The sequence below is a fragment of the Delphinus delphis genome, chromosome 9 (genome assembly GCF_949987515.2).
Source record: "Delphinus delphis chromosome 9, mDelDel1.2, whole genome shotgun sequence".
In the NCBI taxonomy this organism is placed as follows: domain Eukaryota; kingdom Metazoa; phylum Chordata; class Mammalia; order Artiodactyla; family Delphinidae; genus Delphinus; species Delphinus delphis.
The window spans coordinates 19,083,593-19,099,756 of NC_082691.1; the positions used below are offsets into that span (position 1 = coordinate 19,083,593).

At 46.1% G+C, this 16,164-nt stretch overlaps 1 protein-coding gene across 1 annotated transcript in view; it reads left to right on the top strand.

Moving 5' to 3' along the window:
* Positions 1-6,417: 6,417 nt before the first annotated feature.
* ATXN7L1 (ataxin 7 like 1) overlaps positions 6,418-16,164 on the top strand; it is a 241,103-nt gene continuing 231,356 nt past the window's right edge. Inside the window, exons 1-2 of the mRNA XM_060020267.1 lie at positions 6,418-6,598; positions 7,107-7,175. Coding sequence (XP_059876250.1) covers positions 6,418-6,598; positions 7,107-7,175 — 250 coding nt within the window. The remainder of the gene's footprint in view (positions 6,599-7,106; positions 7,176-16,164) is intronic.

Consider the following 16,164-nt stretch of genomic DNA (forward strand, 5'->3'; position numbering starts at 1 on the left):
GGGCTTCCCTGGTAGCGCAGTGGTTGAGGGTCTGCCTGCCGATGCAGGGGACAGGGGTTCGTGCCCCGGTCCGGGAAGATCCCACATGCCGCGGAGCGGCTGGGCCCGTGAGCCATGGCCGCTGAGCCTGCACGTCCGGAGCCTGTGCTCCGCAACGGGAGAGGCCACAGCAGTGAGAGGCCCGCGTACCGCAAAAAAAAAAAAAAAAATTGAGATGTTGATGAGCCTATTTTTTGTAAAACCAGAAACCTAAATGTCTGTCAATAAGATAATAGATAAATAGAATCTGGAACATTTTATGGGCTACTTGGGAGCAGTTTAAAAGAATGAGGGATTTCCATATGTAATGACATGTAATATTATGTGTGAAAAAAGAAAATTGCAGAAAAATATCCACAGAATGGTCTGTTGCACGTGTCAGTCTTGTTTGTGCTCATGCAAGGCTTCTTTCTCAAGGAGGATAAAATATATATATATATATATGCACACACATATGAGTACACACACATATATATACATACATATATACGCACATATACACATATATGTATGTATCTCCACAAAATGATGCTATTCATGTTTTAAAAAAATAGAAAAGAACACACACACAGCAATACCATCTACAGCTGTAATGCTAAGTCTATATAGGAGGTAAATGTATAGAAAATGGTATGAAAAAATGCCTTCAGACCTGGGGGTATAGTAGTGATCTGGGGGCAGGGGAGTGACCACGTTTGAAGGGGGCGATTCTAAGAGAATTTTCCACTTATATCTGTTGTTTTACTATCTCATAAGAACACATTTACACATGATTTTTAGAATTCAATATTGTTTCTTTTACAAAAGAAAATAAATTTTTCTCAGGAAAAAAATAATCTGCAGAGACCCCAGTCCATTTACTATTTTTTTAAGTTCTTTTTTTTTGATGTGGACCATTTTTAAAGTTTTTATTGACTTTGTTACAATATTGCTTCTGTTTTTATGTTTTGGTTTTTTGGCCACAAGGCACGTGGAATCTTAGCTCTCAGACCAGGGACCGAACAGGCACCCCCTGCATTGGGAGGCAAGTCTTAACCACTGGACCGCCAGGGAAGTCCCCTCCATTTACTATTTACATTGTCATGCAAAGACTGTCTTGTCTCCAGTCACACTTTGGATTTTGCAGTTCTTGTGCATAACAAAAGGGTCTTCTAGGGTCTTTCCAGAACAAAGGGATATCTACCCTGCCCTGAAGTCCATGTCAGGATGGAGTTCCAGGCAGAAGAAGTTTCAGACAGAAGTCTCCACCAATTGATGCAGGGCAGCAGCCTCGTGCAAAGGAGAGAGAATAGCTTTAGTTTCCTTTCTAAGGAGAAGGACCTTGTCAGAAGCGACCATAGGAGCCCTTCTAGCATCAGAGGGTTGGCCTGTTTTTGCCTGGCAGCTGTTGTCTACAGGATGCATTGCGACCAAAGTAATAATCATAGCAAACATTTACAGGCCCTGTGCTGGGGGCTGCATATCCAGAATCTCACTTAATCCTCACAACCATCTGAAGAAAAGAGCCTTAGTACTCATTTAACAGATGAGGAAACGGAGGGTCAGACGGATTAAGAAAGGTTCTCGAGCAAATGACTCAAGCACAGTTCTAAGTCACACCTGCCAACCTCAAGCCTGTGCTCTGGCCTCCACCTGCATTGCCTCCCCAATTATATGACTGGTGAGTTTGGATGGGGTGGGTGGGCTTTGTTCCGATTAATTTGTGTACATTAACGTTAAATTTGTATTTATTTATATTTAGGGTAAGGGCTCAAAGTGATTTCTACAACAAGGCTAAAGAGAAGCCATCTTTTTTCCTGCCCACCCCACAAGAAAGAGCAGTGGCTAGGGGTGGGGCTGGACCTACCACACTCTGGGAAGCAGAGGTCTCCTCAGCCTGCAGCATCAGAGCCAGTCTGGGGAGCCCCAAGTGATCAAAGTCACGGTTGAATCTGCCAGGGGATTCACGGCAGCTCTACCTCGAGATAACACACTCCCATGTTGGCTTTTCTGCCCCAGTCAGAATGCAAATTTCATGTTTTTGTAGTGATATTTCTTAATAGAGTCCATGTTTATTCAGACCAGGCACGTGGCTAGGGTCTTATATTGAAACCAATAACAAAAAGCCTGGAGTTCCCATTTTCTTTCCTACTCCTGGTGCTTCTAGGGTCTTCTTATCCCAGTCCTATTTGATCCACCAACACACAGGGATCAGGGAAGAGGCAGGCAACTTAATCTAACAAGGTGAGGGAGACAGCACATCTACCCTCCAGATACAGGGAGCTTTTATAAAAGGTAACAATGTATGTAAAATTTCCCCCCAAATTACAATTCTCAGAGAGAGAGGGTTAGGAAAATAAATTTAGAGAAAAGACTGGCAGATGGGATAGATGGATTCAATTAAAGCAAAGAACATCAAACAATTCCAGGGATGCCTCATTTTAATGGAACATGTCATTTTCTCCTCATCGCCTCCAGGTAACTCCCAACATCGGTTTAAGTAGGAAGTAGGGTGCGCACACAGCGCCTCAACCCAAGCAGGAGTTTAATATCCTCAAATGAGAGAGCTAATATTCCCTCCTCTCTTCTTTTCAATAATGTGGTGAAACAGCACATGAATCACACTAAGCGAATGCTGGCTCTGTATTTGATGCATTTCCCCAGAACCAGGTGTTATTCACATTAAATAGGTATTTTCCATTGTCATCTCCATTGAACTGATTTCTTTATTTGGTCGTTGGGAGAGTCTCCTTTTTAATTAAACCAACCACTGTCATTTTTCCAAGAAAGATAATAAAACAATAAAAATATTTACACCCCTTTTATCTTCCTAAACATTAATCATGCGGGAAGAAGGTGTTACCCCTCTGCTAGACAGTTTTATCACACAGACATTATACTAACGTGCTTTAAATTACTGTTTTGCAGGTCAGCTTATTCCCATTAAGGATGTATAAGATTCTTGTCACTAATAATATTTGTGACTATTTACTACCAAAAGGAATTCAAGTCTGCAATAAATTTGCCATATACATAGTTGGTATATAAGTATAGACATGCATATAACAATATATATGCACCACGCTGACCCCAATACTACTCCCAACTGACCTCAATTTTCATCTAAAGTCAAGTGTAAAAATCTAGTAGTTGGATGAGCAATGCCTTCTTCATTCTCTGGCTCCCAGCGGTGTAATTTAATCGACAGCCATGTTATCCATAGTTACGAAGTCATAGGTGGGTTATAGTTTCACAAAGATGGTATTATTATCTCCATAGTCAGAGAAACTGTGGAAGGTAGAGTAGAAACTACAATTATACCTTATAACTCTAACTGCAATAACGTATACGTGTTCTACGTGTTCTATCAGTTAAACATGGCAATGGTATCCAAAGTCTTGTTTTGTAGAGAGGCCAAATCACTTTTAGATTCCAGCCCATACTTTACTATGTTGCAAACTAAAATCCCCCCAGCTAGAAGGGAATAATGTTTGGGCTGTCGTATCATCTTCAGGGTGCTGGGCAGAAATAACTTGAGAAACTCAGCTGGGGTAGTAAACTAATGTTAAAATAGTGAACCACTGCACCTTAGATGCCCTTACTTTCCCTGCTGATAAACAAGCTTTGATTTTTCTTGAGTGACTTAAAGTGGCTCCCAGGAGAGGAGACAGAATTTTCTGGAAGCTCAAGTCACTGACTCCCAGCCCCTGGGCTTGAGTCCTTCATCACTGTACCCTCCACATACCTCAAGGAGGGTAGGGTTGTAACAGCCACCAGTGTGGTGGCATCGCTGTCACTAAAGACTTTTTCCCAACAGTTACATCATGACCTTGTCCTTGGTGAACTCTCTATAAAGTAGTGATTGAGTTTAAATAGCAGAAACTTGAGTACCCAAAGGATAAAGATAAATTACTATACTCAGCATGTAGGAGATACTAGTGTAAACCAGCTGCACAAAGCTGGCCAAAAATTTCGAGAAGGATGATACACAGTTCACAGGAGGCTCAAAAGAGGAACAAGGGAACGTTGCTCAGACTCTTCCTTTGTTAAACGTATTTTTCTAGTAAGTTTTTTGTTAACCCATCACTTTACACCCAAACCATTCTGTATTAGTTATCTATTGCCATGTAACAAGTTACTTAACAACTTAAAATGACAAGCGTTAAGGATCTCACAGTTTATGTGGATCGGGAATACAGGCTTGACTTAGCTGAGAACCTCTGCCTCAAGGTCTTTCACAACTGTGGGCCAGGGCTGTGGTCTCATCTCCAGGCTCGACTGGAGAAGGACACGCCTGTAAACTCTCGTGGCTGTTGACAGGAGTCAGCACCTCACAGGGTACTGAACAAAGAGCCTCACTTCCCCATGGCCTGTTGGCCAGAGGCCTCCCTCAGTTCCTTGCCACATGTACCTCGCCAAAGGGCAGTTCACAACTGCAAGCTGTGGCCTTCCCTTAAAGCAGGCCAGTGACAGCAAGAGTGAGCAAGACAGAAGCCACAGTCTTTTTGGAACCTAACCTCAGAAGGGACATCACTTTGCCACATTCTATTTGTTAGAAGCAAGTCACTAGGTCCAGCCCACAGAGAAGGGGAGGGAATCACGGAAGGGCATGCAAACCAGGATGTGGGGGTCATTGGGGTCATCTTAGAGGCTGCCTACCACCCTTGCATGCACAATGAGGAATAAACACCAAAATGGAAGGAAAATTGGAAAGCTGTAGGGAAGAAGAAAATGTTCTATGATCTAATTACTTCTACCTCTGAGCTCGCTCTCTCCCTTTCCCCAAATCCAGTCATACAACGTGCTCTCTGATGAGGCCCTTCTTCACATTGTCTCTCATACCTGTCTCCTCCTCTCCACCTGCATGGGACCATCAAAGTTCAGGCCTTCCTTTCTTCACATAATGAATAGTGCAGCACTACTTTTCTAACCAGCTTCCAGAGTCCAGTACATCCTAAACCTGGCTTTGAGGTACAGGATGCCAAGTGCAGGAGCATAAGATGACAGGCACAGCAGACCTCAGTACAAAGCAACTTCAAATCCATGCTCTTCAGCCATGGGGCAGAAACAGAGGTTGTAAGAACTAAAAGGGTGCTGGGGGAAATGAGGGAAATATATTGATTGTGGGAGAGTGTCCGTATATTTTAGGTAATTCCTAGTAAATTAAATGACTTTTTTTTTTTTTAAGAGAGAGATACCAGAAGACCTTCTAAGGCCTTTGCTGCCAACCCCTAGGGAGAGGGGGGGAAATCTCAATTAAAGCCTCAAATGTCCAAAATCCAGAGAAAATTTAATGCTTCCTTTCTAGCTGGCCAAAGAAGTTAAGCCTGAAGTGAATTCTCCCAGCAATCAGATTCCCGGCCGTCGGTTGCACGCGCTAATCCGGGCCATCCTCATCTCACAGTGGGGAGCGCTGGAAACGGCTCCAGGGGCTTGGCCCGCTAAGCAGCATCCTCCGACAGTGGGTGAGTCCGCTCTCCCACTATCGTGATCCTGGAGCAAAGTCTACGCAGTGGTTCTCTGAGAGCCGGAGACACGCGTCGCGCGGAGAATCTGGGGGGACCCCGGCCCTGAGTTTTGAGCTTTGAACGCCCCGCCGTCTGAGATGGGAAGGCAGCTCCTCTCGCTGAGATGGGAAGGCAGCTCCAAATACATATCAAAATATGTATTTGATATATGTATTTGTCCCATCTCGCTGAGATGGGAAGGCAGCTCCAAACTCACCTGCTTTTTAGAACCACTTCCATCTACCCACTGGTCTCAGCTCCCAAAGGCATCCGCAGAATCCTCCACGGCCCAAGGTACACCGTGAAAGAGAAGACACGGTGGAGGGAGAGGTGGCTGGGAGGAGAGGTCACCAGGGTCCCCTCCCTGGCTGGGGGTGGTCGTCGCGGAAGGGGGCTGCTCGGCCCCTCCCCACTAAGCGGCGGGGATCCTCGCGGGGGCGCCTCGCCGTGGGCGACAGGCACCGGCGAGGGAAGGACGCGCTGGAGGGGCTGCGTGCAAAAACTTTACGTCCTCGAGCGCAACTCTGCGGGGAAGACCGTCCTATCCACGGCCCCAAGTCGCGCCTCTCTCAGGCCATCCCCGACCCCTGCCCGCACGCCCAGCCCTTGCGACCCCGGCTCCCGGGTGCCGGCGGTGGCCACGGCGCCGTAGCATCCCAGAGCCGGGCGCTGCAGCCTCGAGTCCCGGCGCGCGGCCCCGCCCCCGGCGGCGGGCGTGCGGGCGCCGGGCCTCGGGGCGTCTCTCTGGTGCCCCTGGCGGCGGCGGACGCCGAGAGCCGAGCCGGGCCGGGCGCTGAACGCCGGCTCCTCCTCCTCGCTCTCTCCTCCTCCTCTGCCTCCCTCCCTCCCTCCCTCCCCCTTTCAGAACACTCAATGTCGGAACGTTCCGAAGATGACGTCGGAGCGTTCTCGAATCCCGTGTCTCTCGGCTGCTGCTGCCGAAGGAACAGGGAAAAAGCAACAAGAAGGAAGAGCAATGGCGACACTGGATCGCAAAGTGCCCAGTCCGGAGGCGTTTCTGGGCAAACCCTGGTCCTCCTGGATCGACGCCGCCAAATTACACTGCTCCGACAGTAAGAACCCCACCGCCTCCTCCTCCTTTTATTACCCTGTAACCTTTCCATTCACCTAGAGCCACTGGGAAAAAGTGTGTGTGTGGAGAGAGAGTGGCCCCCGGTGTCCTCCATGCTTCTCCCTCTCTCTAAATAAATACACACAGAGACAGATCATCAATGCACAGAGAGAGGCCCTGCTGCCAGGGCTGTCTGTCTGTCTGTCTGTGCCCGCTCCCCGTGGCAGCCCGCGGGGTGGGCTTTCACAGCCCCACGGTGTATCCGTTCAAAAGGCTACTCTGTTGCTGCTTGCATAGTTTTTTTGGTACCTATCTGGGCCAGGTAGATGGAAATACGGACTTGGGAGAAAATGTTGCATTGTCAATTTTTGAAAGATTTTCATATCCAGTATTTATATCGATCTGTTTGCAAATAAACACTCTCCCTCCCCCCCTTGACTTTGGCTCCCCCCCCCTTTTTTTCTCTTTTTGTCCTTATTTTCTTTTTTCCTTTTCTTTTTCATCTGCAGATGTAGATTTAGAAGAGGCTGGAAAAGAGGGTGGAAAAAGCAGGGAGGTTATGAGGCTTAATAAAGAAGGTAAGTGGAGCTACTGGCATCTTAGTGTTAGCATGTGTGGCAGAATCTTCACAGGATTTCGACTATAATGTGAATTGTTCTGCTGGGTACAGAGTGACTAAGGCTTGTCAAAAATTGAGCACGCCCAGGTGACTACTGCTTCGTGTTAACTTCTTTCAAAGTATAAATACAACTGGGGGGTAGAGGCGGGGAGGTTGTTGACGGCAGAAGTTTCCTGCACTTCAGCTGGAGTCCACATTTGGACCTTCTGGTGCATATCTGCCATTCGCCTTTGGAGCATCATTGCCAAATGGTGTGGGGTGGAAGTCGCTGAAATGAGGAGCGGGGCTCCCTTCACAAGCACCCCAGCCTTCCTCGTGGGTAAATACACAACAATTTAATGAACCCGATGTGGTCAATCATCCCAGCAGCTACTTCTCCACTCTCCCCTGAAAGCCATGGTACGTGGCAAACCTTTGCAGCAAGTTACGTTTGGCACACTTTGTGTTTGGTCACAGATTGTTATGTGGTGAGCAGGGTTAGGGGCATCTGTGTGTGCAGCCCCCAGTCGGTCACCCATCTCTGCTTCCCCAGCGTGGAATGGAAATACAGTACCTGAAATGGGACACAGTGAGTAGCTAGGTCATCCCAGATGGAGGCAGGCGAGTGAAGCCACAGCCTACTGGAACTGGGCATCAAACACACATGGTCGTCATAAATAAATCATAGCCTATTCGCGTTTGCAAGCCTGCCATATGTAACTCTGACCTGTGGGCTTCACATGGAGCAACTCCAGAGGCCGCTTTCTGCTGAACAAATGGATGGGTTCATTTGAATTGTGATTTACTAACTGGTGTCTTGTAAACGTGGTTGGCTGAAATTGGGTGTGGGAGGAGGTGCAGGGGGGCAGAAGAGGTTGGCAGGAAGTGTTGAAAGAGTTCAGCCATAAGTAGGCCATAGGAGCCTGGCTCATCCAAAATGAATGGAGAAAAGGCCATTAGACACAAAAGAATGGTCTCCCTCATAAACCACGGTGTCACCCTGGTAGGCAGCTGAAACCTGCTTGGAAAGATGGAACTCATTTTGTGGATCACACCTCAGACAGACGGTTTTCTGTGCCCAATCATTTCCTGACCATCCAGTGAGAGGAGAATTTGTGCTTCAGAAAAAATGACATGGAGGTTCAAATGCATGCATATTCAAGGACAGCGCTCTAGCGTAATGTTTCTGCTAATTAAGCACTTTGGGAACCAAACCTTATTCTAAAGATGTTTGCTTCTAAATATCTTAGTGTGATCTTGACATGTGTCTTTAGGATGCACAAGGGAATGATGTCAAGTGGCCTTCTTACAAGCGGCAGCTTATTTGTGCGCAGTGTCCTTGTGTGTTGGCATTGGAAAGTATCACTGGAGATTGTTTTTCTTCACAAACTGTTAACATCTTTAAAAGCTTACGGGGGGCTTCCGTGGTGGCGCAGTGGTTGAGAGTCCACCTGCCGATGCAGGGGACGCGGGTTCGTGCCCTGGTCCGGGAAGATCCCACATGCCGCGGAGCGGCTGGGCCTGTGAGCCACGGCCACTGAGCCTGCACGTCCGGAGCCTGTGCTCCGCAACGGGAGAGGCCACAACAGTGAGAGGCCCGCGTATGGCAAAAAAAAAAAAAAAAAGCTTACGGGACTCAGTTATCAGACCGCTGGCAATGAACAGGTTTCCACGAAAGGAGATGAAGTTGTAAAAACCTTTAAAGTTGAATAAAGGTCATGGTATGGCCCAGAATTGGCACCTCTCAGACCTGCGTGATAGATTATGACTATAGCACACAAAACTCATATTCTGCACCGTTCTCTGGGCTTCTGGTTCAAAAAACTCTCATTCTCAGATTCTCTTTGCATCATGAGAAATAGATTCTTTTAAGGAAAGAAAAAACGTAAAGCTCTCCTTTCCTCAGAAGTCACAAGTGGTACATCCCGCTTATTATATCCTTTTCCTGTAAAGGTACAAAGATTTAGCTCCTAATGATATGCATTTGCATTAAGGACCCCCACTGTTCAGTGTAACATGCAATTGCTGAGTTCACCAAATAGCCATGGATGGGCTGAAATCTCTTTGTTCGTGGGCCTGGTGGAGTAGGTCTGGGTTAGCAATTCCTGGAGGTCTTCCTGGCATGTGCACACAGTTTTCTTTATGGATAGCGTATACATATATGAACTATATATCTCTTCCCCATGGTGAGGAGTTTAAAGGTTGAGCTGAGACTTGGTGTCAGGGTGTTTGGTTGCCAAAGTTCCCGGAAACACTGGTTGCCTTAGTCTCGCTGTTGGCCTTCTTGTTGGAGTCATTGTGTGGCAGGTCTCAGGATGAATATGGTTGTGGATGGATCTCTGCAGGACAAAACGTGGCCTAGGTGTGATTGTGTTTCTCCGTGTGTGAGCATCCATAGACTGACCGGAATGTCATCAACAGTAAGCAGGTCTTGAGATTTGTGCTTTAATAGCAATGAATAGATAAAGTTTAGGAATTCCAATTAAGAAATGAAGGCATATGATCCAGATTTTGATATTTTTTTTTATTGTGGTAAAATAAACAGAACATAAAATTTACCATTTTAACCATTTTAAAGCCTACAATTCAGTGATCCTAAGTACATTCACCGTGTTGTACAGCCCTCAGCACCATCCATTTCCTGAATGTTTTCATCATCTCAACCAGAAACCCTGTCTCCACTGTATAATAATTTCCCAGTCGCCCTCCCCCAGGGCCGAGCCCTGGAAACCTCTGTTCTATTTTCTGTCTCTAGGAAGTTGCCTATTCTAGATACTATATATTTGCAATATGTGTCCCTTTGTGTCCAACTTCTTTCACTTAGCATCATGTTTTCATTGTTCATCCGTGTGGCAGCGGGTATCAGAATTTCATTCCTTTTTATGACTGAATAATATTCCATTGTATGTACATGCCATGTTTTGTTTATTCATTGTCTGCTGATGGACATTTGGCTTGTTTCCACCTTTTGACTATCGTCAGTAATGCTGCTGTGAACATTGTGATGTGATATTTTTTATAGACTAAGCTCAGGGAAAAAAATTAGGCTGGGAAAGTGAAAAAATAATCATTTTACCCTCTGCCTCCATCTGGCCACAGCTTCAGAAGGTACAGGAAGGACTTGCCAACTTTTGAACAACCTGATTATTGTGAGATAATTCCTTCTGCGTTTCTTGAACCTTTTTCTACTTCAATTCTCCACGTATATCAGTATGAAATGTTAACTGAATGCTTTGAAATTTCTATAGTAAAGTCTTCACATTCATGTTATTATTTTGTCCAAAGTTAGCTACAATTATGGTCAAGAGGAATTTGGCAAATAACTTTTGAACCTTGCCAGATCATCACCTGGGTTCAGAAGGTGTTGTTAATCCCGTGCTTGTGTGTGGTCATGTGGTGTTATATTGAGGGCAGCCTGAAGCGGTGAAGGAAGCAGGGGAGAGGACTTTAAGCCTGCTTCCTCATCCCGTATAATATGACCTTGGGAATATCACTTCCCTTGTCTGGGCCTGTTTTCTTTCTTGTAAAGTAAGGGAGTGGATTAAAAGTCTCCTGAGGTCCCTTTGAGACCTCTGAACCTAAGTGTCTCTGTTGAATGTACCTACATTTGAGATGCAGTCATACTAGACAGGCTGTTTTTTGAAGAAACTTAAAAAAAAAAAAAAAGCAAGCCCTCACATTAAAAATACCTTACACTACTACATCCTGGCTTTATTTTCTCCTTTTATAATCTCTTGGTGGCAAACCTCACTGCATCTCCTACAAAAGCATATTGTGCTGCAAATAGTTTGTGAATGGTATGCGGCCTTGAGGACTCTGAGAAAACTGAGGGTCTGAGTCCAAAGCCCAGGGTGATGTGTTCCCCGTAGTGGAGAGGGGGTTGACCTCAGTCAGCTTGGATCCATCAAGCACTGAGATTTCCTAAGAGGAGTCCCAGAAACCTGATCAGCCTAATCTAATATGTGAGCTGCCATTATGATAGAAAATTCCAAGGCCATTCATTTAGCTAACCTTTTAAAATAATTTTCTCACTCCAGCTTCATAGATTTATTGGAAGACTTTTTTCAAACTAATTGGGGAAAAGCTCTGTGATTTAGAAAGATGTCTCCCTTTTCTAATTGCCTCACCTGAACTTTTTTTTTAAGAACATCATTTCATAAATAAGGACCAGGTGCCTATGGCTCGTAAGTGTCCTGGACTATACAGCTTCGGAGATAATAACAGGGTTGTTATAAGGATTTACTGAGGTGATACAAAGGGCTTAGCACAAAATAAGCACTTAATGAATATGTGCCGTTATTATTTTTTAGATGTTATTAGGATTATCATCATCATGTATTAATGAAGCTAGTTCTAGAAAATTTTATTATTATAACCAACTAGGACTTTTAACTAATCAGTGATGAACAGAAAAGATATACTCAATCCGAAATTTCATTTTTAGAGTAAACCATGTTATACTTTTATAAAGCTAAGGATTTTTTAAAAACTGATTTCTGTGCTATCCATGCTTTTAATGGAGTACAGCTGATATGTAGTCGTTGATAACTTTTATCAAGAGCTAGAGAAAAATACTTTGGCATTTTGGGGCTTATGGCTGAGAAAGATTTACAAAGTTCTTTCTGGGGACCAGGAGGTCTAAAAAATAATTTTTTAAATAATCGATCAGTTGTTTAATCTGATCAGTGAAGATAGAAAGTCCTAATAGATCATTGTTTGGGTCTTTTGGAAGCCTACCCTCAATACTTCGGGCGTGTGTGTGTGTGTGTGTGTGTGTGTGTGTGTGTGTGTGTGTGTCAGTGTTCCCAGGTGTTTCGATTTGATGTAAGTAAACTTGTGGAATGCTTCCAGTTTGAAAACTGTTCAGGGGACAGTAAGATCTTGCTGTGACTGTGAGAGTTTGCTGTTCTCCTGAGATGCTGGTGGAGTCAGGCTGGTCTACAGGAGGAAGCACGGAACGTGGGAATGTATTCAACTCAAGTCTAGGAGTCCTGCGTTTATGGCTGGATGGGAGCAAATCGGAGAAAAGATGGCAACTGACCTGGTAAGAATGGAGGGTTCTTAGAATCCAAGCCAGGGAAGCCAGCGACAAGTGGTGGTGATTTCTAGTAAACTGCGGACAGTTCCCCTTTATCCTCATACGGACAACTCCATTATCTATGCTAATAGGCGATAGGAAGACACCAAGTCCACAGATTATATCGATAAACCTCATCTTCGCCATTGATTTCAACTGCTTTCTCCATTAAGCCTACCTTCCTCCCCTTTTGCTAACGAGCAGCAACATTTGTTCACTTTGGCGCTTCATTATCATCTCTCTTCTTTTGCCCAGTGCTTGGGATGAAAGGACATGAGAGACAGAGTGGCCTCAAGGTGGTAGGGAGGAAAGATGAAAAGGAGGAGAAGGGCTTGGAGAATGAATCAGCTTCACAGCTGCATCCCGCCGATGGAGGGCGGGGGGCGGGGAGCGCCAGAACCAGGGCGGCAAAGCCGAGGGAGGGGATTTCCAGCACCATCTAGTTTTGAAAATACACAGCCTTTAAAATGACTATCTCTTTAAATATACAAGTATTTCCATGTGCCTGGGTTCTCACGTGGAGAAAATGTGGCTCTGGCTCCTTCCAGAAGGTACGGTCACCTTGTGCTGGGTTCTCGTCATATGTCAGTCTACAAGAATGATGCTTTTATCTCTGGAAAATGTAGACTGTTTCCCTCTCTCTTTCTATCTCATTTAAATGCTTCTTATTTTTTAAAAATAATGTTCACGTGTTACAAAGTTGAGAAGGGTATGCAGTGAAAAGAAAGTCTCCCTTTTACACTTGTCCCCAGTTGCTTGTGTATCTTTCCCAAGATAGTCTATGTGCATTCAAGTAGACACATAGATAGTTTTTCCTGCCTGCTTTCGCCACATGGCTGACAGCATCCTATAAGTATTGCCTAGTGTCTTGCCCTTTCCATTTATCTTAGGGAGTGGTCCGCATCAGTTCATGAGGAGCTACTGCAGTGTCCTTTTGGTGCCTGCTTAATGGGAGGATGGTTTAAGCCTCTGGGTGTCTTGCTTAGTTTTTAATACCCCCTCCTGCTTTTTTGGCCTCCGTCGTGCATTTGAGACTGACAGTGGGACAGCACTGGGCTAGGCCTGGGGGGACAGCAGTGAAAAAGCGCAGCCCTTGCATTGTGGCGCTCCCATCCTAGCAGCCAAGGCAGACATTAAAAAAGTCGTGGCGACCGTGGTGAGTGTTCTGAAAGGGAAAATTGGGGTACTGTTGGAAAGCACGACAGGGGGCCTAATTTAGGTTAGGGGTTCAGTGAATGCCTCCCTGAGGAAATCTTATTTATGCCAAAACCTGGAGAATGAATGGAAGTTATCCATATGCAGGGCTGGGTGGGACGGAGCTAAAGGAAACAACATGTGTGCAGGCCCAAAGTGAGAGAACGTAGAATGTTCTAGAAACTAAAAAGTCTGTTGCTGGTGTGATGATAGCAAAGCAGAGAGTGGTCTAAAGTTTCTCAGCAGGAACACTACTTCTTTGTGGTGGGGGACTGTCCTGTGTGTTATAGGATGTTCAGCATCCCTAGCCTCTGTCACTAGATTCCAGTGGCACCTACCCCTCCCTTGAATTGAAAAAACCAAAAATGTCTCCAGACATTGCCCAAGGTCCTGGGAATGGGGTGGCAGAGTACCAAATCACCCTGATAGAGAACCAGTGGTGTAAGGTGAGGCTAGAAAGGCTGAGAACACAAGAAAAATAGACTCAACAATATCCTGCTACCATCTTTCTGTTTCTTAGGCCTGAGTTCCCGGTGAGGCAGCCTTACTGAATGCTTAGCAAGCACGCGTGGAGCAGTGACTGTCCCCCGCACGGTGCTACCTTCGGGAGCATCTAAAGAGAGAAGACTCCATCCCTCATGCAGTTCTCCTCCAAAGGTTTCCGAGACAACCCCTCCAAACCTTTGTGTCCATTCTGTAGTAAATGGTGACAGCACTGAGATTCAGGTTCTAATTCCGGGTGGCCCAGCCCTCCCTCACTGCGGGTGGAGGAGACCCCAGGGCGCCGATTCGGATAATGATGGCATTTATCGTACGGGGGTCCCTGATGTCAGAAGCGTCACGGTGAAGCATTAAGGATTTCAGTTTATATTTAAAGTCAGGCTGGAAATACAACTGGCGTTCTGTGCAGTTGATTACCCGTGGGATTTGTCTGAAATGGGGATCCACATGATGGAGAGCAAAGCGGCTGGTTTCAGGATTTCCACATTAAGGATTAGAAAATAGGAAGGGCAGAAGAGGATCGGATTCCTGAGGGCTCTGGCCTGTGTGCCAAGTGGTCTGTGGCATTATTTAGGCCTGGAAGGCCATGTTCACTCTAGCCAGTGGCTCACAGAGGCCTGCTGCCTCCGCTTCAGAAGTGATTTAGGGAAGTTAGGCAGATTTGGGTTTTGCCTGGTTTTCTGTGTACATCGTGTTTATATCCTTTGGGCTAAGCTTTCATTCATGACGCTTTGTTTCATTCATGACGCTTTGTTTCATTCATGACATCCTTTGGAAGTAGACGTAAAATGGTAGCAGCAGACACAGGGAGACCCTGTCCTAATCAAATCCCTTTTATCCAAGGACCCCATCCTCTGAGGTGGCCCAATGTTCATGTCTTGAAACTAGGGTCATTTAGTGACTGCAATAGAAGTGACATCACCAAGAGGGTGACATAGGTCATTCCCGACTTTGCCCCTCCTCACAAGAACAACTACCAGCTATTCACGGACAAGACACCACTGGAGAAAATCCTAGAACACAGGGGTGAGGCTGAAGCACACCTCTGTGCCACAGAGAGCAAGACAGATGGCTTTAGAAGGGTCAGAGGGGCAGCTACACGTGACTGCGTGCCCCTGCCCCAGGCCAGCAGCACCCTTGAGGAGACGCTGCCCCTCTCCTTGCAGAGGACCGCAGGGACATCCACACACCCGCCCCAGTGTGTGGGTCACTTCTTGGGAGCCCTGATGCCAGTCTTGCCTCGCAGGGACCACGGGGGAATCTCCAGGGCTTGACCACTGGGAGTCCAGTCATGACCGCAGCAATCAAAGGTAGCTCTGATGGAGAGCGAGAGGGTTGGCCGGTGGGTTGACCTTCTTCCGAATTGTAGAAACTGAATGTCAAGCGCTGACTTCCGTGTGTGTCTCTCTCCTAAAATTCTTGGTGCGATGTTCTGCCGAGGTGGGGCTCCCGGCTAATGCTGGTTGGCTGGCTCTCTCTTACTCTCCTGTGCCAGAGCTCAGATTGGCCACATCAGCCAAATGGACTTGGATTTGGACCCTGAGGCACTTGAACTAATGATGAGAGCCTAGGAAAGCCCTTCCTGCAAGTGAGCTGAGGCCGAGGACCCTTACCATGCCAGCGTTAGACTTGGCTACGCAGTTGCCTCTAAGTCAAGCTGGAATTCCACTGTGGGGAAAGCTTTTGTTTTTATGTGGATGCTTTATCTTTGTACCTGTGGTTTCATAACACAATTCTGCTTGCCAATTTCAGGGATCAGGTGCTTAAAGAAAAAAGGAAACCAAGTAAATACTCTCTAGGGCAGGACAGAGTAACATCAGGAAGATAAAAGTGACTCAGTGACGGGCTCCTTGAACATAGGAGCAGTTATCAGTGTACCTGTTCTGTGAAGCCAGTTGCGGTTCTCTGAACATGAACAGTTCAAGGACCCCTTTTGCCGGGGGATTGTGGGAGCAGGGGAGCTCTGTGACCCTGCCGCAATACACCAATAGGTCATGGAGTCCTGGGTTGGGGGTGGGGAGACAGGACATCCAAACTGATGACACTAACCAGGGTATGGAAGATGGTTGAGACACATTCCTAGTTTGGTTGTATCAGACCAAGGTGGTGTCTAGCTCTTTCTCAGAGCATAGTGGCCACAAAAAGACAAATACCATATGATTTCACTTATATGAGGTTCCTAGAGGAGTTATATTCA